The sequence below is a fragment of the Elephas maximus genome, chromosome 23, assembly GCF_024166365.1.
Source record: "Elephas maximus indicus isolate mEleMax1 chromosome 23, mEleMax1 primary haplotype, whole genome shotgun sequence".
NCBI lineage: Eukaryota > Metazoa > Chordata > Mammalia > Proboscidea > Elephantidae > Elephas > Elephas maximus.
Window position 1 is genome coordinate 17,306,594 of NC_064841.1, and position 25,074 is coordinate 17,331,667.

At 35.9% G+C, this 25,074-nt stretch overlaps 1 protein-coding gene across 3 annotated transcripts in view; it reads left to right on the top strand.

Annotated features, from left to right (window-relative positions):
- The window catches only part of ATR (ATR serine/threonine kinase), a 101,278-nt gene that overhangs the window by 68,890 nt on the left and 7,314 nt on the right, over nt 1-25,074 (top strand). For 2 of the 3 annotated variants that reach the window (XM_049867762.1, XM_049867764.1), the window contains 11 exons: nt 1,076-1,255; nt 4,244-4,386; nt 7,937-8,034; nt 9,310-9,542; nt 10,472-10,606; nt 12,118-12,318; nt 13,783-13,926; nt 19,041-19,191; nt 21,524-21,680; nt 22,007-22,160; nt 23,312-23,463. In XM_049867762.1, the coding sequence (XP_049723719.1) occupies nt 1,076-1,255; nt 4,244-4,386; nt 7,937-8,034; nt 9,310-9,542; nt 10,472-10,606; nt 12,118-12,318; nt 13,783-13,926; nt 19,041-19,191; nt 21,524-21,680; nt 22,007-22,160; nt 23,312-23,463 (1,748 nt within the window). Of the gene's footprint in view, nt 1-1,075; nt 1,256-4,243; nt 4,387-7,936; nt 8,035-9,309; nt 9,543-10,471; nt 10,607-11,926; nt 12,040-12,117; nt 12,319-13,782; nt 13,927-19,040; nt 19,192-21,523; nt 21,681-22,006; nt 22,161-23,311; nt 23,464-25,074 lie in introns of those variants that run through there. The other variant, XM_049867763.1, reaches the window with a different exon arrangement.

Genomic DNA, 25,074 nt, shown 5'->3' on the forward strand with positions numbered 1-25,074 from the left:
TTTTTTCCTCCCATATTCCCTATTTTTCTGAATAAGACCCTTATTCTGTCTACTAATCTAAGGCAGAAGTCTGGGGATCATCTTGAACTCCTTCCTGTCCCTCACACGCCACATCCATTGGAGACTAAATCTGTGCTTTTCTACCTTAGAAACATCTCTTGAATTCTCCCCTCTTATTCATCTTCACTGCTTTAATCCATGCACTTATCATTTACAGTCCCTAACTATCTTCACAGTGTTTTCTAAGGTCTCGCCATTCCTCTGTCCACATTACTGTGGTCTGTGATTTTGCTAAAATGCACATCGAATCATGTTGCTCCTCTGCCTCACATCCTTTGAGGTATTCTTCAGGCCTTTATGATTCAATCTGACATGTAGAAAGTACACAAGCCTTTTCTGATCAAACCTTCACCTGCCTCGTCAGCTCCATTTGTCACTACCTCACAAACATTTTACACTTCCATTAAAACCAGACTGTGTGCCTTTTCTCCAATTAAAATGATTCTTCTACATAGAATGTCCTTCACCAAATTCTCTGTCAGAAAAATTGATACTCATGTTTTAAGACCTAATTTAGGTTTTACCTCATTTGGTAACCTTTCCTGACTGTTGCTCTCCTTCGCCTTTGTGTATCTTCAGAACCCTCTTCTCTGTCCTCCATAATGCCCATGTATATTCTTCTGTTACAGCATTTATCATGTTGTGTTGTTAATTTACATAGTCTGTTTCCTCACTAGACTAGGAGCTTTTTTAAGCCAGAGATTTTGATTTATTCATGTGTGTTTATCCCTAGTCCTCTAAAATATCTTTAGCTCCCTGGAATTTGATTGATTGTAAAATGAATGAGTAAATGAGCAACTGAATAAAAGTATTCTACAAGAAAGGAAGCAGTGTGTTCTTTTTTAGGATTTTACTTTATATAAGAGAAAAAGGAGAGATAAACATGAAATTGCACCTGGGCTTTTGCATAAACATATTTAATGACGTTTAAATGCTGGTAATTTTAGTTGTTTTTTTCAGAAAATAGAACTATATTCTTAAAATCAAAGGTTTGTCGTTGCCTTTTTTCTTTCAGGGTGATGTTCACCAGGCACTGATGGTTATTCAAAAGGGCGTCGAATTGTGTTTTCCTGAGAATCAAAGCCCCGCTGAGAGCAAGAACATGTTAATTCATGGTAGAGCCATATTACTAGTGGGTCGATTTATGGAAGAAACGGCTAACTTTGAAAGCAATGCAATTATGAAAAAATATAAGGCAAGTATATGTATAATACAGTTTCATTTAGAAACTCAATGAGTCTTCTTTTATTTTTAGAGCTGGATAAAATAACTTAAAGTTTATGTGGAAGGACACATGTATAATAAAAACAGCCAGAAAACTTTTTTTAAACTTTGTACAACATAAGTTGATTATACAATATAAGCATAGCTTGAGGAATTATCACAAAGTAAATAAATTTATGAAACTACCACCCAAGATGAATAAAATGGGATGACAGTACCCTAAATAAATTCATGAAAGTACCACCCAAGATAAATAAAATGGGATGACAGTACCCTAGATACTGAAAAACTAAAGATTAGTCAAATTGAAGACTTAGCAATAGAAACTCTCCAAAAGGAAAAGCACAGAGGTAAAAAAATAAAAAGTAAACCGCAGAGTCTTAGTGGCCTATAGGATAATATCAAGCTGTCTAACAAACATGTACTTAGAGTCTCAGAAGGAGAGAGGAGAGAGTTGGGGGACAGAAAGAGTAGAAAAGATCAACAAAGCTAAAAGTTAATAATAGTTCTTTGAAAACATAATAAAATTACTAAACCCCTTGTAAGATTAATCAGTTAAAAGAGAAGCCCCAAATGATGGATAAGTAGAGGACAAGCACTACTGATTGTACAGATATTACTAATATAAGAGAATATGAACATCCTTGAGTCAACAAACTTAAAAATGTTTAAATGGACAAAGTCCTAGCAAAATTATAAAAGTTACCAATGAAATCTGACATAAGAAAAAATAGAAAATATGAATAGTATTCTAACTATTAGTTACCTTGTTTTTACCCAGATAAGGTGTGCCTTCTGTGTTTGGGCACCCTCACAAGTGCCACCATGCCAGTCTTCTTCCACATGTAAAGAAAATTAGCTTAGCGTGCTTGTGAAAATACCTCCTAGGGGGAAGAGCAGAGCTAACAAATACAGAAAGCACACTTTTTTTGTGTGTAGAAATATGGTATACACCTTAGCGCAAAGATAACTCTAGAGTTACTTGACTTTATTTTCAAATTCTACCAAACATTTAGAAAAGAAATAACAGCAGTTTTTTTCAAACTCCTTCACAGATAGTAGGAGAGAGGAAACACTTCCCGGCTTCTTTTAGGAAATTAGCATAACCTTGATTACCAAAACCTAATAAGAACATTCTAAAAAAATTGCAGTCCTATCACACTTAGGAACATAGCATAACATTCTTAAACAAAATATTTTGATTAAGTTTATTTGAAGAGTGCAAAGTTGGCTTATCATATGAATACCCATCAATATAATTCACCACATTAACAGATTAAAGAAATAAATCATATTTTAATAGATGCAGAAAAAGCATTTGGTAAAATTTAACAGCCATTCATGATTAAGAACTCTTAGAAAATTAGAAATAGAAAGTCATTTACCAGATAAAGAATATCTACAAAAAGCCTGTAAACCTCTTACTATATTTAATAGTACAATATTGAAAGCTTTCATTTTGAAATTGGGAATGAGACAGGGATCACCACTATTACCACTTACGTTAACACTGTACTGGAGATGATAGCCAGTATAATAAGGGAAGAAAAAGAAGTAAGAGATACAGCAAATGGAATGAAAAAATAGTATTCATTATAGATGATATGATTATGTAGAAAATTTAGAAGGCTACCAATAAATTATTAGAAATATTGAGTGACTTTAACATGTTGTTTGATTCCAACTCATATAAAAAATATTCATCTTCCTTTATCTACTAAAGACTGGCAGAAATCGTTTTATTTCTATATACCAGCAAGAAAGGAATTTGAAAACGAATCATTTACAAACAAATGGTGCTTTAACAATTGGATATCTCTATACAAAAAAAAAAAAAAAAAGAACCTAGACCTTTACCTCACACCGTACACAAATATTACTTCAAAATGGATTATAGACCTAAGCATAAAATCTAAAATTATAAACTTATAGATGAAAACATAAAAGGAAATCTTCACCAACTTGGGATAGACAGAGGCTTCTTAGATCATGAAAAGTACTAACCATAAAAGAAAAAAAATGATAAATTGGACTTTCATCTAAGTTAATACTTTCTACTGTAGAAAGAAATGCTGTTAAGAAAATGAAAAGGCAAGCTATAGACTGGGAGAAAATACTTGCAATACATATCTGATAGAGGACTTGTATCCAAATGTATAAAGAACCTTAAAACTTAGCAAGACAACTCAATTTAAAAATGGGCAAAAGTCTTAGACATTTCATAAAGAGTATACAAATGGTAAATAAGCCCATGAAAATATATTGAACATCATTCAGTCATCAGGAAAATGCAGATTAAACCCACAGTGAGATACCGCTTCACACGTACTAGAATAGCTAAAATTTAAACAACTAACCTGGAATTCTCATTATTGCTGGTGGGAATGTAAAAAGTTAATATACACCTACCTTATGAAGCCATTACATTCCTAGGTGTTTATTCAAGGGAAATAATAAATATCCGTAAAGAGACTTGCACCCACATTTTTTTTAGCAGCTTTATTCACAGAAGCTGGAAATAGCCCAGGTGGCCATCCACAGAGGAATGGATGAACAAATTGTAGTTTATTCATACAGTGGAATACTACTCAGCAATAAAAAGAAATGAACTGATAAGTGCAGCAACATGGATGAATCTCAGACATGCTGAATCAAAGAAGTGGGATATAACAGAATGCATATATATAAAATACTTGAATCCATCTGGAAATTTTTTTGATGGATCACGCCTTATCCGAACACCATTTCATGCTGGCTAGTGGTCAAACCACTAGAACTGACCGCCTATCCTCAGGGAAGCTTTGAAGAGAGTAGCTTTTCCTTATCCAGATCAAGGAAGATAGGCTACCTTTGACCTTGCCCTGCCCAACATGGGCCTCATACTTTGATCGTTAACCACGCTATTCTTCCCAGTATAGTGTGAGGTTTTCTAAGGCGAGTGCTGTGTTCTTTTTTACAGGATGTGACCTTGGTCCTACCAGAGTGGGAGGATGGACATTTCTACCTTGCAAAGTACTATGACAAATTGATGCCCATGGTCACAGACAACAAAATGGAAAAGCAAGGTGATCTCATCCGGTACATAGTCCTTCATTTTGGAAGGTGAGTGTGAAAACTGGTGTATTTGATGATTAAATACACCAGGATGATTATGTTTACATTGAACTATTACTGTAGATCTTATTATATACAGAATATTGTCTGCTTTACCACAGATTCAATCTGTCACCTTTTATGAGATGTAAATATTTTCTTTATACAATTTTTTTCTTTACTTTTAAAAATAACTTGTTAATGGAAACATTAATACATGCATATTTTTAAAAAATTCAACAGGGCCAAAAATATACGATGAAAATTAAGTGTCCTTCCTATCCTGTATCCCCGTCCTCTGAGTTCTCCTTTTTAGAGCTCCAGAACACCCTAAATCAAATATATTAATGGTTGTATTTAAATGACAATGGAATGTTTTAATTCAGCCCATTTTGCTAAGAAGTGGTATATATGATTTTGACATTAGCCATCTAAAAAGAGCTTATCCCTTAAACTAGTTAACAATTGAAATATAACTTTCAGTTTCACATTATTGATGTATTATAGTCAAATAGGGTATTCTCTTGTGCCTACTAGTTACATTTTCACACATTTTTTCTTCTTAAGAAATTAATGATATTTCATTCATTCTAATTGTACTCAAGTACTGCTCATTGCTTTACATTGAAGGGTAACTTCAGATTAATAGATTTATTTAAAGTTGCCTATTATTAGGTTCTTTGATTTCTCACTTAAATATTTTCAGGAGTTTAAGCAGTATTTTCTAGAGATGTTAGGGCAGCAAGATTTGACTAAGCCATTCTTCCCAAAGTGAAATTCAAGTTTTATAAAATCTAAACTTAATTTTATTTATAAATGATTATTAATGGCTTGTAATTGAGGCAGAATTCCTGGCCTATTGGCATTTTGAAATGGAAGCATAAGCAGAGGACAGTTATTAAATTGATTTTTTTTTTTGTTTTCTAAAACGAGTACTAGCTTTCCCTTGCTCTTTAGTCCTAGTAGATACGAAGCACTTTGATGTAAAGAATTTATTTAATACATTTCGTCCAAAACAAGGACCTATTTAGAGTTCTCTATGTGCATAAAGGAAACCCTGGTGGCATAGTGGTTAAGTGCTACGGCTGCTAACCAAAAGGTCAGCAGTTCGAATCCACCAGGTGCTCCTTGGAAACTCTATGGGGCAGTTCTACTCTGTCCTACAGGGTCACTATGAGTCGGAATCGACTCGAAAGCAGTGGGTTTTTATGTGCATAAAACAATTTTAGGTATAGTATGAGATTTTTAGAAGTACAGTTTAAGAAAGTAAGGCTATCTTAAAACATATTTCTGTCCAGTTAGTTGAAATAAAACAGTTGGATACTTAAAAGTACGCTCAGCTATTGAAAGTTATTTATCTCCTGAGTGATTGAATAGCTGGTTAAGCATCAGTGTTTGTCCTCAAGGAGCTACAGTTTAATTAGGGAGAGAAACTTTAAGCATTTAAATGTAAAACATTTACGTAATAGTACATAATAGAATGTTATGATCAAATATCAAAATAACTGGTATAAATAGGAATTACAGGTATCCTGTCTTGCTCACTTATTGAGGAAATTTCTGATATTAGCGAGGTACCAAAAATGAACCAAGAAAGGGGCAAAGATGAGAGATGAGATTTTCAAGGGTAGCAAGGAATCAGGTCACTAGGGTTTGTCTAAGGGATTTGACTTTTCCCTGGAAGCTATGGGACCATCTGAAGGATTTTAAGCAGGAAAGTGACCTGATTAGATTTGCACTTCAGAAAGATTACTATGGAAGCCATATGCAAAGAAGCCAGCCTAGGAAGAGAATAGGAGTAAGGTTGGGATGGAATGAAAAGACTCCAAAGTATGAGAGAGGTAAGAACCTTTAGGACTTGCTGCCTGGTAATAGGAAAGGGAGGGGTGGTAGTTTATCACCGGGTTTCTGGCATGGGCAACAGGGTACATGGAGGATGCCATTCACCATAAGAGAGAAATGAAGGAGGAGGAGCAGGTGTGAGGGGGGAAGCGATGAGTTGAGTTTAGACAAGCTGGGTTTGTGGTGCCTATGGGATATCCAGATGTAGATGTCCCAGCAATCAAGACAGCCACATGGATTTGTAATTTAGCACAGACTTATGAGATAGCAATACAGGTTAGGCAGTTGTTCCCTTATGAGTAGCATATAAGTCTAAAAAAAAACTAGGGTATAGAAAATTCACGTCGTGTGAATTATAAGAGCAGGGCTGAAGATGGAGAGAAAGAGAAACACCAGAGCAGCTCTGGATAGAAACTGAGAGGAAAAGTAGAAGGAGAAGAAATGTTCAAGAAAGAAGGAATGATCAACATTGCCAAATGCTTAAGAAAGATTAAACTAGAAATTGCCCATTACTTTTGACAATGTCATAATATTAGATGAACAAGTCAAACTAGTCGGTGAACTTCACAGGATCCTTTTAGCTGTAGCATTCTATGACTTTAAAACCATCTGCCTAGCAAACCCATTGAGAGATACGTGGTGTCGTGGACATTTGCCATGTTTGAGTGCTACTTCCCATGCCAGAACCCGCTTTCTCAGCTTCCTTTACAGTTGTTGATTACGTGGAGTTGATTCTGACTCAAAGCAACCTTGCAGAGCAGAGTGGAACTGCCCCATAGGATTTCCCATGCTGAAATCTTTATAGGAGCAGATCACCAGGTCTTTTCTCCTGCGGTGCTAGTGGTGGGTTCAAAATGCTGACCTTTCGGTTAGCAGCTGAGTGCTTAACCGTTGCAACTCCAGAGCTCCTTCTCTTGCAGTTAGGGCTCAAAAAATAAACAAACTGACTAATCAAATCCAGAAAGCATGGATTTGGGAGCAAATCTGGGGTCAAAACTCAAACCACTAAAGCCCCTGGCTTCACAATTTCAAAAGCATACAGAAGTCTTGTGGAAAAGGTAGAATATGAAGTATAATTAAATTCGAAAAGGAGAAGACTTTACTGACTTTTCACATGTTTGACAGAGAAACAGGATTGAATGGTTTGTTCAGAGAATGATAGGAAACCATACTTGATGGAACATGTATGCTGGTGAGTAGTGAAAGATTAAGACTGGAAAGTTATAAAGAAACAAGATGAAGGCTTGAATCCCAGGCTGAGTCTTTCATGTAATATTAACCTATAGGTAGTTGATCGCAATTTTCAACAAGGGGACAGCATGATAAAGCCAGAATTTCAGGAGTGTTTGTCCGGAATTGATTGACAAGAAGAAATATGGAAGTAGGGAGACCAAGTCATTATAATTTCACAGAAATGAAGTGATTGACCTAGAGTTATGGTCATGGGAAGGTAAGTGAAGGCACAGATCTAAGGTCAAGTGTTGACAGGGCTCTGATGAGGTTAGAACTTGTACTGTCTTCAGTACAGGCAATATAGGGCTTAGTGAGTAATATGGTAAGAAAAAAATGATCAAGAGGAGTCAAAGGTATTGATAACTATAATTTTTGTCAAAAGGTTATATATAACCAAAGTGATAACTTAAGTCTTTAAATTTTAATTCATATCACATAAAAAAGAACAACCTACTAATAATACTTCTTTTCTATATAATTGCAGATCTCTACAGTATGGAAATCAATTCATATATCAGTCAATGCCACGAATGTTATCACTGTGGCTTGATTATGGTGCTAAGGCATATGAGTGGGAAAAAGGTATCACTTTTTATGTAAAAATATTAAGGGTGTAGAATGAACTATAACTTTGGTATAAAGGCAGATTTGGCTTGACAGCCTAACTTACAAAAAGCTGGAAATGAATTTGATATGATTAAAATTTTATATAACTATGAGCAAGAAAATAAATATTAAGAAGGAAAAGAAAGACAAAACAGACTTCTTAAGCAGTTGCAGTTCAGGGCATTAAGTGAAAATCTGCACATTCCTTGATAAACCTAACACACACCTAAAGATGTTAATTTAAACAAGATAATTTACCCTAAAAATTATAATGGATAGGGATTCGTTCTGTCTGTTTTTACTCAAAATTAATCCCCTTGAGTTTTTCAGTGGCACTAAATATTTTTTCCTACTTGACAAGTGTCTTAGTTTCTCAGTGCTGCTCTAACAAAAAATCCATAAGTGAGTACCTTTGAAGAATGGGAATTTATTGTATCCCAGTTTTGGAGGCTAGGAGTCTAAATCAGGGCATCGGCTCTAGCGGAGAGTCCTTCCCTGTTGGTAGCCCTGGGCATTCCTTGGTGACAGTCCTCCCATGATCTCTTCCCCCTGTGTATATGTTGCTGTGTGTCTGTACAGGCAGTCCCCAGATTATGAATGAGTTCTGTTCCTAAGTCTGTCTTTAAGGCGAATTTGTACATAAGTGGGAATGGTTAGTTAGGTATGGTTCATATCTAACGCCAGTTAGTCAAGTGTTTGTCCTAGCATATAGTATCCCTTTCTATGCATAAAAACATTACAGAAATGCTTCCAGGTACACAAAAACATCTTTAACATAATAGTACAGTAAGAATAATAGTGTTTTGATGCACGTGGCAAAGTAGTACCTGTTTGTTATTATGAACCATTGTATGTACTTTGAATTTTTAATATAATAGGCTTTATGGGGGAAAAAAAAAAAAAATGGGGGGTGGTTTATAAGTACTGGTTTTACGTAAGTCAGATGTTATAACCCAGGGGCTGCTTGTACTTTATAAGATACCACTCAGAAGGGATTAGTTTTAGGGCCCACTCTAACCCTCTCTGTGACCACAGTAACATAACAAAAGAAAAACTTTGTTTCCAAACAGAATCACATTCACAGGTACAGGGGTTAGAATTTCAACGTATCTTTTTGGGGGATGCAATTACATTCCTAACAGTGAGTGATCTAGCTTCAGACATCGAAGTAGATTCTTCTGTGAGATGGACTGATAACTGTTTTTCACTTTATTTTACTGTTTTCTTAACTGTGAATTTTTTTTCCTCCAGCTGGCCGCTCTGATCGTGTACAAATGAGAAATGACCTGGCTAAGATAAACAGGGTGATCACAGAGCACACAAATCATTTAGCTCCGTACCAGTTTTTGACTGCTTTTTCACAGTTAATCTCCCGAATTTGTCATTCTCATGATGAAGTTTTTGTGGTCTTGATGGAAATTATAGCCAAAGTGTTTCTGGCCTATCCTCAACAAGCGATGTGGATGATGACAGCTGTATCAAAGGTAATATATTAATCATAACAGTGTCTTTTTCCATTTTACATAGCACTGGATATTTAATGCTGTTACATAGATATAAGTTCCAGGGTTTCTCTCTTATATTAGAGTAATATCAAGACATAAATTTTAAATACTTAAAAAAAGAGAGATTATAGCACTATGTCTCATTTTAATTAATATTCAGAGATATTTACCATAGATATTTACCATGATTAGTATGTTTAAGATCAAAGAAGTCAGCCTTTGTTTTCTTTATGAAGCGTAATAAACTATTAGTGCTTGGTATAAAATGATTGACTATTTTAAGTCTTTAACCCAATGTATCTAAACTATTAGTATTAGAAAAACATGATTGCATTATTAATGGGAATTTTTTAATTTTTCAATATGTATGATAAATATATTGATACATTAAGTATATTAGTAAATATATTTAGAAAATAGAGATATAAAAAATTAAAATTCACAGTTTCTAACATTCATTAAAATTTTGATGTATTTTTTCTTTGTGTATTTTTATGCATATTTTAACACTATAATTTTATATTTTCACTTAAGATTGTTACCATAAGCATTTTCCCATATCATTAAATATTGTTTGAAGACACATTTTAATAACTGTAAAATTCTGTAATAGCCATCTAGAATTTATTGCACCATTGCTGATCATGTAGGTTGTTTTCATTTTGTTGGCTGTCGTAATACATCTGGACATATGTGTATCTTTATTCTCATTTCTAATTATTTCTTCGAAGTAGATTCCAAGTAGAGAATTCACCATAGGATAACATTTTTATGGCTTTTGCTAGCATTGCCAAATTTGCATCAGAGTAAATTGTTATCATGAATATTCTTTGTTGATTTTTGTCAATCAAAAGTTTTGTTATGTTTATAAAATCATGTATAAAACTGCATTTAATTTTTTTTGACAGTCTTCTTATCCTATGCGTGTGAACAGATGCAAGGAAATCCTAAATAAAGCAATTCATATGAAAAAGTCCTTAGAAAAGTTTGTTGGAGATGCAACTCGCCTAACAGATAAGCTTCTAGAATTGTGCAATAGACCGGTACTATCATAAATCTTAATTGCTTATAGACCACTGTTGGATAGTTTTTATAAAATTGCTGTATGATTTGAGCTAGTTTCCTTTCACTTAATTAAATAAAAATACATATATGGGTGTACACATATATCAAAACTTATCAAATTGTGTACTTTAAATATGTGCAGTTTACCTCAATAAAGCTGTATTCAAATTTTCTGACATATGTCCCTCTCCTAAATAGCCTCTGAATTTCTAAAGGTTTTTGTAATGTGAATTCTTCTGAGAGTAGATTATCTCTGTTTATGAGAAATTACTTTAAGTAGAGAATATGAAATAAGCCATAAAAAAAATGTATGTAAAATACAGATAGTCATTTAAAGTTGTCCATATGAGATTTTCTGTCATATCTTCAAACTTTCAAAATTCATGTGTTAACCTGTTTATATGAGAGGAAAGAAAATTGGGGTTTTGGCTTTCATTCTTCCGGTACACATTTCAGTGTCTGTGAGAGGACAAGCTCTGTGCACAGGGAAACAAAGGCAAACAAGACATGTTCCCCTGCCTCACAGTCTTGTAGGGAGCTAAGCAGATTGTTATCAGCTAGTGTAATAACTACTTTTCTTAGTAAATGGTGAGTAGAGTGGGGACATGCTTAGAGGAGTGACCCACTATGTTGCCTAAGAAACTGGAGTAAAAAACCCTAAAGAAAATGTGGGAAGGGCAAAAGTGGGGGGATGGTTATAGGAGAGGAGGAGGAGAGAATCTTTATAAGGAGATAAATTTCACTTGAAAAATACTCAAAGTCTATTAACTGCTTATAGGTGAGAAAATACAGACTACTATATTCCTCTCCTTCCTTCATCAGTAAGCATCCTAAAAGAGTAATCTGCTTTTGCTATCTCTGTTAATCCTATTGGACTTCTAATGTACTTGATATTACCAAAGGCAGTGTGATGGTGATGGCCAACATTTATTAAACATTGGCACTGTTCTAAGTGCCCTACATCTACAGGTTTTCAGTTCTTTATCTGGAACCCTTGTGGCCAACTACGTTTAGGGTTTCAGAATTTTCCCAATTTTTAAAGGTGCATATATTTTATATTGAGCATCACTACTGGGGGTAATATGGTACAGTATCCCATAATTAAACACGTAATTATGTCTGCAGTGAAATGTACTAGGCTTCACACTAAAGCAGAAAATTCAGGTATCATTTTGCTGTCAAATAAGGTTTGGTACAAAAAAAAGTTTGATTTAGAGCTCTTTGGTTTTAGTAATATCTGCTAATAGATTGTAGACCTTTCTTGGCTCCTTTAGTCATTAAACAATCCTGTATTGTAGGTACTATTACTGATGAAGAAAAAGAGTACAAAGAGACAAAAATGAGATGTATATAAAACTACAGACTGCTGAGCATTTTAATTAAGATATTGTATAAGTGAAATTTTTGTTTTGGTTGAAGTTAAGCATCCTACAATTCAAGGTAAACACAGAGAATTTAAAATGTATTATTTTTTATTACTGTTTTTCAGGTTGATGGAAGTAGTTCTACATTAAGCATGAGCATTCATTTTAAAATGCTTAAAAAGCTGGTAGAAGAAGCAACGTTTAGTGAAATCCTCATTCCTTTGCAGTCAGTCATGATACCTACTCTTCCATCAATTCTGGGCACCCATGCAAATCATGAACCATTTCCTGGGCATTGGGCCTATATTGCAGGCTTTGATGATATGGTAAACTTCAGCTTTATATGACTATAGCTTTGTGTCTTAGTTACCTAGTGCTGCTGTAACAGAAAGACCACAAGTGGGTGGCTTTAAAGAACAGACATTTATTCTCTCACAGTTCTGGAGGCCAACAGTCCGAATCAGGGTCTCAGCCATGTCAGTTCCTTCTGTGGGCCTCTATCCTACTATCTGGTGACTGCTGTCAGTCTTGGAAGTCCTTAGTCTTCCTCTTATGTGTCTTTGTCTGTTCTGCTCTTTTTATAACAAAGAAGTGATTAGGTTTAGGAACCTCCGTACTCTGGTCATTAACATAACAAAAAATCCTATTCCTAAACAGGATCACATTCACATGTACTGGGGGTGAGGATATCAACATAACTTTTGGGGGGACACAATTCAATCCATAACACTATGTTCTTAAAATTTAGTTAAGTTACAATGTTAAATTATGTTAAAAAGTGTTTTTCTCAAAGACTATGTGAATTTTATTGCAAAGAAATAAAAGATTGGAAATACAAAAAAAGTAAAACTCTGCTAATAATGATAGAAAATTAAGTGATAAAGATCCTGTGTTCAACCAGTTATTTTGATTTTTTTCAGATGCTCATATTATTTTGGTACTATAATCTTTTATTTTCTTCACAATTTTATTTTTCCATATTCTTGTTTGTCCAAAAGGTGGAGCAGAGAAAGAGAACAAATTAGTTTTTTGTTTGTTTTTTGGGAGAAGTGAAATTCAACTAAGAACTCAATTGTTTTTTGTTTGTATATTTAAGTATGACCTGTGACTATAAATGTACAGCTAGTTTAAAGAAATAGTATGAGAGTACTTCTGGCTACTCTATTTAGTTTAAAACTCTATTTCAGCAACATTTCCGTGGCTCAAAAGATTTGTTAAATTGCTTTCAGAGCCAGTTACCAAACCACATAATGAAATCATTGTTATTACTTATAGCGATGCATTTTTTTTTTCTTTTTTTGTCTCAGCAATATTATTTGTCTTATTTACTCATCTCATTAGGTAGACTTGATATTGGAGTTTACTTTTTCCAAAAGTCAAATTAATTTTAATTGATAAATACTTCTTACTGTTAAAAACGTTTTAAAACAATGTCTCAGGCTCTGAAAAAAGTCCTTAAAAAGGACATTTCGAAAATCTTTTAAACCTTGTGATTGCCCTGAAGGGGACTGTAACTTTGGATGTGTAAGACTTGTACTGCTGATGAAGTCATCTTTTTATTTCATAGCCATTGCAAAAATGTGTCCCTTATTCATAGGCAGCCATTCTTTTCATAGGCCATAGATAGTTAAGACAAAAGAAATTGTTATAATAACAAATTTACTATATAATATAGGTTATTATATTGTTCTTTGTCTTTATGTTGTATTAGGTAACTCAATATTTAAAATAATTAGAAACTTAAACAAAAAAATTCAGCCTTAATGTATATATAACTCATCATCCTTTAGGTGGAAGTTCTGGCTTCTCTTCAAAAGCCAAAGAAAATCTGTTTAAAAGGATCAGATGGAAAGTCCTACATCATGATGTGTAAGCCAAAAGATGACCTGAGAAAGGATTGTAGACTAATGGAGTTCAATTCCCTGATTAATAAGGTTTGGAGATAGTTAACTTTTATTTTAAAGTATCAAAATTATTATCAGTGTGATACGGGCTTTTCAGTATTTTAAGATGACTCTTAAAAAAGGGAATGAAAGTATCTTTTATTTTCACTGAATTAAAAAGATTACTTTCATTATATTGAGAAAAATGTGTAAAACTAATGAGGGAAAATATTTTCTATTTAATGTTTAAATTATAATATGCTTTTCTGTTTATCAGATTTACTTCAGTTTTATGTTTCAGTGCTAGAAAAAAAGGTTAAACTACTTTAATCAACTCATGGTTTAAAGGTCATCCTTAGCATTTTTCATTTCTATTGGGAAGTGCTTGATTTCTATCTCAGAGATGAGAAATCTCTTTCATGGGTTATTATAAATGTATGTTCTTATGTATTTTGAGTTATTCTATAGTCATACATTTCTAAATGAATAGCATCTGTTTTTTCCATTGATAAAGATTAAACTATACTGTGGAAAGATAAAACTTCATTCTTTTTGTACAAGCTTTATGCCTCTCTCATCCAGTGCTCACATTTTACTAAAAACCAAAAAAAACAAAACAAAACAAAACAAACCCATTGCCGTCGAGTCAATTCCAACTTATAGTGACCCTATAGGACAGAGTAGAACTGCTCCATAGGGTTTCCAAGGAGTGGCTGGTGGATTTGAACTGCCAGCCTTTTGATTAGCAGTTCTAGTAGCTCTTAGCCGTCATGCCACCAGGCCTCCCATATTTCACTAGTACCCCTTATGTTAGCAGAAAAAGTTATGTACCCTTAAAAAAACCCTTAGCGTAGAAAAAATATACCAGCAGTCGAGTTTTTTTTTAAGGACAATATGGTGTATATTTAATTTAACCAAAAATAATTTTAAAATTAATACCACATTAAAAACCCATCTCAATTGCAGCTCTGTTTACAATAGCAAAAAGCTGGAAGCAACCAAGGTGTCCATCAATGGATGAATGGGTAAATAAATTGTGGTATATTCACACAATGGAATACTACGCATCGATAAAGAACAGTGACGAATCTGTGAAACATTTCATAACATGGAGGAACCTGGAAGGCATTATGCTGAGCGAAATTAGTCAGAGGCAAAAGGACAAATATTGTATAAGACCACTATTATAAGATCTTGAGAAATAGTAAAAACTGAGAAGAACACATACTTTTGTGGTTACGAGGGGGGGAGGGAGGGAGGGAGGGAGAGGGTTTTTTATTGATTAATTAGTAGATAAGAACTGCTTTAGGTGAAGGGAAGGACAACACTCAGTACATGGAAGGTCAGCTCAATTGGACTGGACCAAAAGCAAAGAAGTTTCCAGGATAAAATGAATGCTTCAAAGGTCAGCGGAGTAAGGGCGGGGGTTTGGGGACCATGGTTTAAGGGGACTTCTAAGTCAATTGGCAAAATAATTCTATTATGAAAACATTCTGCATCCCACTTTGAAATGTGGCGTCTGGGGTCTTAAATGCTAACAAGCGGCCATCTAAGATGCATCAATTGGTCTCAATCCACCTGGAGCAAAGGAGAATGAAGAACACCAAGGTCACACGACAACTAAGAGCCCAAGAGACAGAAAGGGCCACATGAACCAGAGACCTACATCATCCTGAGACCAGAAGAACTAGTTGGTGCCCGGCCATAATCGATGACTGCCCTGACAGGGAGCACAACAGAGAACCCCTGAGGGAGCAGGAGATCAGTGGGATGCGGATCCCAAATTCTCATAAAAAGACCATACTTAATGGTCTGACCGAGACTAGAGGAATCCCGGCGGCCATGGTCCCCAAACCTTCTGTTGGCACAGGACAGGAACCATCCCCGAAGACAACTCATCAGACATGAAAGGGACTGGACAGTGGGTGGGAGAGAGATGCTGATGAAGAGTGAGCTAATAATATCAGGTGGACACTTGAGACTGTGTTGGCATCTCCTGTCTGGAGGGGGGATGGGAGGATAGAGAGAGTGGGAAGCTGGCAAAATTGTCACGAAAGGAGAGACTGGAAGGGCTGACTCATTAGGGGGAGAGCAAGTGGGAGTACGGAGTAAGATGTATGTAAACCTATATGTGACAGACTGACTTGAATTGTAAACGTTCACTTGAAGCTCAGTAAAAGTTAATAAAAAAAAAAAACCCATCTCAAAGGCAATGTGAAGGGATTACTTTTTATTTAAAATGTTATTTGGCAAACCGGTGCATTAATTCACTGACTGTAAAGTCATTATTATTGTCTTCCCAAAACTCCCTGTGTTTCTCTGGTTGGAGTATCAAGTGGCCTGGTTTTAGCTTATAAATTTACCTTAGTCAGCCTTGCTACTCAGCTGTCACTGTTTGTTAGATGCTGTTGAGTCAATTTCAACTCTTAGCGATCTCATGTGACAGAGGAGAACTGTCCTGTGGGCTTTTCTAGGATGTAATCTTTACAGGAGCAGATCACCAGGTCTTTCTCTCATGGAGCTACTGGGTAGGCTCAAACTCCCAACCTTTTGGTTACCAGCCAAGAGCATAACAATTGTGCCGCCAGGGCTCCTTGAGCCTTGCTACTGATTAAGTTATTTCATGTTCCCTGACATTAACGTGGTCAAATAAAATAGTATGATTATGAAAAACTGCAGTCTCACAGTGTTGGTCTTGCAGCCACACACTGATCTTTACAAGAGATTCTTTGCCATACTGTTTTACTGGTATTTATTTAGCCTGCTTGTTCCTAAAGTTTGAAATGTGTTTTTGGTCCGTGAATGTGCTTTTGAAGTGATAAGTTTACATTTATAGATATGTGCTTAGTTTATTTACTTCATACAGTTCCAGAATTAAACATAATACTATTTCTCCTTACCTAATATAGACCAATTAATCAAAAAAAAAAAAAAAAAAAAAAATTTTTTTTTTTTTTTTAATATAGACCATTAATCAGATGAGACATGTAATCAAATGGGGCTGTAATATTAAACTGCAGAAGTATGAAATACATTTTGGGGTATCATGGAGCTCATGTGTTTTTGTTCATGCATTTTTTTTTTTATCATGCTTTAAGTGAAAGTTTACAAATCAAGTCAGTCTCTCACACAAAAACTTATATATACCTTGCTACATACTCCCAATTGCTGCCCACCTATTGAGACAGCCTGCTCTCTGCCTCTACTCTTTCTTTTCATGTCCATCTCACCAGCTTCTAACGCCCTCTACCCTCTCATCTCCCCTCCAGGCAGGAGATGCCAACATAGTCTCAAATGTCCACCTGATCCAAGAAGCTCACTCCTCACCAGCATCCCTCTGCAACCCATTGTCCAGTCCAATCCCTGTCTGAAGAGTTGGCTTTGGGAATGGTTCCTGTCCTGGGCCAACAGAAGGTCTGGGGGCCATGACCACCAGGGTCCTTGTAGTCTCAGTCAGACCATTAAATCTGGTCTTTTTACAAGAATTTGAGGTCTGCATCCTACTGATCTCCTGCTCCCTCAGGGATTCTCTGTGCTGTTCCCTGTCAGGACAGTCCTCGGTTGTAGCTGGGCACCATCTAGTTCTTCTGGTCTCGGGATGATGTAGTCGCTGGTTTGTGTGGCCCTCTGTGTCTCTTGAGTTCGTAATTACCTTGTGTCCTTGGTGTTCTTCATTCTTCTTGGATCCAGGTGGGTTGAGACCAATTGATAACATCTTAGATGGCTGCTTGCTAGCATTTAAGACCCCAGATGCCTCTCTCCAAGATGGGATGCAGAATGTTTTCTTAATAGATTTTATTATGCCAATTGACTTAGATGTCTCCTGAAACCATTGTCCCCAAACCCCTGCCACCGCTACGCTGGCCTTCGAAGCATTCTATTTCTTCAGGAAACTTCTTTGCTTTTGGTTTAGTCCAGTTGTGCTGACCTTGCCTGTATTGTGTGTTATCTCTCCCTTCACCTAAAGTAGTTCTTATCTACTATCTAATTAGTGAATGCCCCTCTCCCACCCTCTCTCCCTCCCTCCTCTTGTAACCATCAAAGAATATTTTCTTCTCTGTTTAAACTGTTTCTTGAATTCTTATAAGAGTGGTCTTACACAGTATTTGTCCTTTTGCAACTGACTAATTTCACTCAGCATAATGCCTTCCAGATTCCTCCATGTTATGAAATGTTTCACAGATTCATCACTGTTCTTTATCGATGCATAGTATTCCATTGTGTGAATATACCATAATTTATCCATTCATCCGTTGATGGGCACCTTGGTTGCTTCCATCTTTTTGCTATTGTAAACAGTGCTGCAGTGAACATGGGTGTGCATGTATCTGCTGGTGTAAAGGCTCTTATTTCTCTAGGATATATTCCAAGGAGTAGGATTGCTGGATCGTATGGTAGTTCTATTTCTAGCTTTTTAAGGAAGCACCAAATCGATTTCCAAAGTGGTTGTACCATTTTAAATTCCCACCAGCAGTGCATAAGTGTTCCAATCTCTCCACAGACAGCCTCTCCAACATTTATTGTTTTGTGTGTTTTGGATTAATGCCAGCCTTGTTGAAGTGAGGTGAAATCTCACTGTAGTTTTGATTTGCATGTTCATGCATTTTTGAGATAATAAAAATTACACAGCAGTCCTTGTGCCTATAGACTTAATGTTTCAGTAATATCTATACAGCAATAAAAAATAAAATAACAGTATTTTGTCATTGTTAAATATGCAACTATAATATTTTGAATGCAACAGTCTTGTCTTTTTAATGGTGAATAATGAAAAAGAAGTACTTAACCAAGACATTTTTAATGACTTGGAAATTGATTAGGGTTACTGTCCCGGTATCCTTCCCTTCTCCCCCATTTTGAAGAATTATTCATCTACACCACATAAAAAAAAAAAACCCAGTGCCGTTGAGTCGATTCCAACTCATAGCGACCCCATAGGATAGAGTAGAACTGCCCCATAGAGTTTCCAAGGAGCTCCCGGCGGATTCGAACTGCTGACCCTTTGGTTAGCAGCCGTAGCACTTAACCTTTCTACACCACATAGTAAGGCTTTATTGACATTCTTTTCCATGAAATGAATAGTCTTTATATATATTTGAGATAACACTTAGAAATTTAGAATTCTATTCTATTTTTTAAGTTTATGTCTGTATGTTTTTTAATAGTGCTTAAGAAAAGATGCAGAATCTCGTAGAAGAGAACTCCATATCCGAACATATGCAGTTATTCCACTGAATGATGAATGTGGGATTATTGAATGGGTCAACAACACTGCTGGCTTGAGACCTATTCTGACCAAACTATATAAGGAAAAGGGTACTAAAATTAATTCTTATGAGTATATAATATGGGTATATTGGCTACTAACAAATATAATATGGATATAATTGTTACTAACATGTCTAAGTATGCATTTTTTTAAGTGTTTTCCTTTGTGTTTTGATTCCTTCTATATCGTCACTCTAAAAGGATTTGAGGTAGAATATATATAATATATATATTATATACTAAAATGTATATGAAAAAAATTTTTTCACAGCAGTCTTGGTTAGTAATTCTAAAACTATATGTATACGGGCCTTTAGCAAATAAGCAAATATATTGTGGCTAGTAAGAGCCATTTTTCTCACTGTTGGGAGAAAGACAATGAAAGAAGGAAGGCTAGAATGAAACCTGCAATGTTAGATTGGAATCAGAGATATCAGTATAAACTGATGGTTTTTAAAAATAGAAATACAGATGAATAGATACAGAGATAGAAATAGGTGAGTGTGTGTATATCTATATACACATACACGTATTTCCTAGCTTTGGCTGTTTAAAGGCCTGAAAAGAAATAATACTTGATTAGCAGTAAGCACACCTAGCACTCATTTTCCAATAAAGGAACCAAGGCTCCTTCGAGAAATGGTTAATTCTGGGGTTAAGACAGGGAAAACACAAGATGAGCCTAGACTATCTTGTGGTACCAGAAAGTAAGTGCTCATAAGATTATGGGTGGGTGAAAAGACACAGGAACTATGCTTCAAGAGGCCCCCAGTGGCCAAACCTGGGGTAGTTGAAAACTTAAGCAACAAAATAAATAATGATAATAATGGATTTTAACTCATGGAACAAAATAAATACATGAGTCCATACTAAGATAAATAAATATTGAATAAATAAATACATGAGGAAGAAGGAACAGTAGAATTGCAGTAAACAAATGTAGAAGGAATTATGGTGATAGAAAATCACCAGTTGGCAAACTCCACAGTAATAATTATTGCAGACAATTACCAATGGATGCCAAAATTAGTGGGTAAAAGTATGATAAGAAATAGGTTATTTGCAGAATTGCAAAGTATCTCCCCACAAGATACTTACTAATTACAAGGGGAAAAAAATAGTACCTTCACAGTAGAGAAACAAAAATATAACTGGTCAGAACTCTTTAAAAAAATGTCAGGGTCATGAAAGACAGGAATTTCCCAAATTTGAGTACATTTCCTTATGACATGTCCTCTCATTGAGGCATGGCAGCTGAATGCAAGGTGAGATCCTGGATTGAATCCTGGGCCAGAAAAAAGGATGTTAGTAGGACAATTAGTAAAATTTGAACAAGGTCTGAAGGTTAGGTAATAGTATTATAACAATATTTACTTCCTGGTTTAGATAATTGTACTATTGTTATGTAGGATATGAACATTAGGGAAAGCTGGGTGAAGAATATCTGAGAACTATTGTTGATGTGACTTTTTATAAGTCTAAAATTATTTCAAGTTAAAAATGTGTATGATACAATAAATTAAAAATAAATAGATCATGATCAGAATGAAGTAGAAAATAAGTAATTTTTTTACTATATTATGGCTATTATGACATACCAAAAAAAAACCAAACCCAGCGCCGTCGAGTCGATTCTGACTCACAGCAAACCCATAGGACAGAGTAGAACTGCCCCATAGAGTTTCCAAGGAGCCCCTGGCGGATTGGAACTGCTGACTCTTTGGTTAGCAGCCGTAGCACTTAACCACTACGCCACCAGGGTTTCTATAATGACGTATACATTATTTTATTTAGTACTGTTAACAAGCCTGATTACCCCCCTTTTTATGGAAAAACCAGAGAGGTTAAGTAGTTTGTCAAAGTTCACATAGCTAATATTTTGCAGAGCTGTATATATCAGTTGAGAAAGTTCTTTCCCAAATGATTTGGATTCCACAGGATTAATTTAGCAATCAGGCTAGCCTCAATGCAGGTTTCTTAGTACTGACTCAGTTTGGACCTGTACACTACATGTTGACTAACCGAGAATGCACTATAGTTTTAGTGAGGGCTGCAGTGTTTTCACAATTCCAGGGGGCACCACTCCCGTTATATTTCTCGTGTGTTTTTTTAGTATCTTCTGGCATTGTGTGATTCCAAAACACTGGTTTTAGTTGACATTAATTTTCATAGATAAGAGGTGATAAGTAGATAATGTGGTTTGTAATAATAGATGATAATTTTACCCATGTGTAATGGAAAATTTTCTATTTATTCCTGTTTTTTAGTAACAGTTTGAATAAAAGTAGACCTTTCCTGTCCTGTTTTAACAACGACAACAACAAATTTGCCGTTTTTCTCGTTTGTATTGGTGACGAATAGAAATCATTGTGCCTTGCAGGAGTGTACATGACAGGAAAGGAACTGCGCCAGTGTATGCTACCAAAGTCGGCAGCATTAACGGAAAAACTCAAAGTATTCCAAGAATTTCTTCTGCCCAGGCATCCTCCTATTTTTCACGAGTGGTTTCTGAGAACCTTCCCTGATCCAACCTCATGGTAAGTTACCAAGAATATAGTGTTATGGTTGGATATTTACTTTTAATATTTTGGATGCTCCCGTCCATACGGCATAAGGATGTTTGACAGGTATTGTGTTTTCTTAGGAGCCCTGGTAGTACACCGGTTAAAGTGCTTGGCTGCTAACCAAAAGGTCGATGGTTCCAAACCACCAGTGGCTCCACGGGAGAAAGATGTGGCAGTCTGCTTCCGTAAAAATTTCCAGCCTTGGAAACCTTATGGGGCAGTTCTACCCTGTCCTGTAGGGCTGGTATGAGTCCGAATCGGCTCAGTAGCAGTGGGTTTGGTTTTGGTGTTTCCTTTAGGTACAGCAGCAGATCAGCATATTGTCGTTCCACGGCGGTCATGTCAATGGTTGGTTATATCCTGGGGCTTGGAGATCGTCATGGTGAAAACATTCTCTTTGATTCTTTGACTGGTGAATGCGTACATGTGGATTTCAACTGTCTCTTCAATAAGGTATGCAGTGTCTTACTCTCGTTAGTTGTATGTTTTCTCCCAATTTCCTTTCTTCAGTAACTATTCTTCCTAGATACGCCTGTTAGTAGCACTTACAGTTACAGGGTCTACACCGAGACTTTGTTGACTGGTTTTGAGCGGTGGATCCCAGAGCCTATTTAGGATGGAAAGAACCCAAAAGAAGAGTAATACAGTAAAACTAATACTAAACTTGAAGTTCAAAGGTGTAGGTTCAAGTTCTGACTCAGTTATGTGAACACGGGCAGATTAGTTTATTCTACTGAGACTCGGTTTTAAAGAGACAAGGTAGTTTAATATGATGGTTTCCAAACATGGTAGCATATCAGAATCATCCAAGAGTTTTTAAAAACTACAGATACCTAGGAAACATCCCAGGAGATTGAGAAGTAGGTTTGGAGTGGGGCCTGGGAATAAATTATGGAAGTCGGACTCATCTCTAAGGCCTCCTCCAATTTTCCACCGTTAGAATTCTAAAAGACAGACTGGTAGGTTAGCCCACTATTTTCTTTATCCTCATTCTCTATGGGTTGCCTTCTGCTGTCACAGGAAACCAGAAGGGTCCCAACCCAGTTGAGAAGAAATCAGAGATAAACCACTGGTATAGGTTAAATCATACAAGATAGAAATTTAAGGGGACTGATTGGAGGTATGCAAGAATCAATCCTACAAGGCAGGTTAGAGTTATATGACATGTTTCATTTCTTGTCTGAGGGATGTGAGCAGCCTGACATTTGGCTGTTTTCTTCTCCCATTTTAAAGTGAAAGTCTTAAAAAAAGAGGAAAATATAAGAATATTTATTTATATTTTATATTTTCAAGGACTTTAAGAAAGTTAATATGAGAGTAAATACTGTGAATGCATAAGAATGTCTCTGTAATACTCTGTACTGAATTCAGCGAAAGGTGAGTCCATTCTGTAGATCTGATCTAAGAATTGTGGTCTCAGCTCCTCAAAAGCAAGGGCAGTCATGTCTCTTTCATGATATAGCCCTCTAACATAGTTATAAATACTTTGAGGGGCATTTTTACCCTTTGCTAAGAAAATATAGACATGAAGTTCTAAATTCTTTGAGTAAAGATTTTAAGATTGTAAATGAAGTTGCTTTTTAATAAAATGCATTGTGTTTAAGGGAGAAACCTTTGAAGTTCCAGAAATTGTGCCTTTTCGCCTGACTCATAATATGGTTAATGGAATGGGTCCTATGGGAACAGAAGGTCTTTTTCGAAGAGCTTGTGAAGTTACGCTGCGGCTGATGCGAGATCAGAGAGAGCCTTTAATGAGGTAGTCATCTGTACTTTGCAAATAATTTAACAGTAAACCTGAATAGAATTATTGGATCTTAAATATGTTTTCTTTACATAGAAACCACTTGGCATCGTCCTTGAAGATTTTTTGTAATAGCTTTATTGAGATATAATTCATATACTATACAATTCACCCTTTTAAACTGTACCATTCGTGGTTTTTAGTATATTCACAGATACATGCCACCATCACCACTAATTTTTAAACATTTTTATCACTTCTGAAAGAAACCCCATACACTTAAGCAACTTGACTAAGGTATCTATCATTCTCCCAGAAGCCACTAATATACTTTTTGTCTTTATGTATTTGCCTGTTCTTAATATTTCATATAAATGGAATTATACACCATGTTGCCTTTTGTGTCTGGCTTCTTTCATTTAGCACGTTTTTGAGGTTCATCTGTGTTGTAACATGTCTCAGTACTTTATTCCTTTATATTGCTGAATAATATTCCATTGTATGGATATACATCATCAGCTGATGGACATTTGGGTTGTTTCCACTCTTTTGGCCATTATGAATAACACTGCTATAAACATTGATATACAAGTTTTTGTGCAGATACATGTTTTCAGTTCTTTTGGGCATATACCTGCGAGTGGAATTACTAGGTCATACAGAAACTTTAAGCTTAACATTCTGAGGAACTTCCAAATTGTCATCCAAAGCAGCTGTAACATTTTACAGTCTTACCAGCAATGTGTGTGGTTCCAATTTCTTCACGCCCTCACCAGTACTAGTTACTGTCTGTCTTTTTAGTTTTATCCGTCCTAAAACCAGTTGCCATTGAGTGGATTCAGACTCATGGCAGCCCCGGTAGAACTGTGCTTCTTAGGGTTTTCAGTGGTTGATTTTTTGGAAGTAGATCATCAGGCCTTCCAAGGCACCTCTGGGTGGACTCCAACCTCCAACCTGCTGTTAGCTACCAAGAACATTAACCATTTGTACCACCCAGGGACTCCTGACCCATCCTGTTGTTGTTGGGTGCTGCTGAGTTCCAACTCATAGTGACCGCAGAGTAGAACTGTCCCATAAGGTTTTCCAGGCTGTAATCTTTACAGAAGCAGATCACCAGATCCTTCTCCCGTGGAACCGCTGGGTGGGTTTGAACTGCCAACTTTTCAGTTAGCAGGTGAGCACTTAACCATTGCACCACCAGGGCTCCTTTTACCCATTCTAAATCCAGTGTTGTTGAGTCGACTCCAATTCATAGTGACCCTGTAGGACAGAGTAGAACTGCCGCATAAGGTTTCCAAGGCTGTAATATTTATGGGAGCAGATTGCTACATCTTTCTCCTGTGGAATGGCTTGGTGGGTTCGAATGACCTTTCAGTTAGCAGCGGAGCACTTAACCACCATGCCACCAGGGCTTTACCTATTTTAGTGGGTGTGAAATGGTATCTTATGGTTTTGATTTGCATTTCTCTAACAACTAATGATGTTGAGGGTCTTTTAAGTGCTTCTTGTGTATCTTCTTTGGACAAGTATCTATTCAAATCTTTTGCCGACTTTTTGATTGGGTTGTCTTTTTATTGTTGACTTGTAAGAACTTTTTATATATTCTGGGTAATAGACCCTTATCAA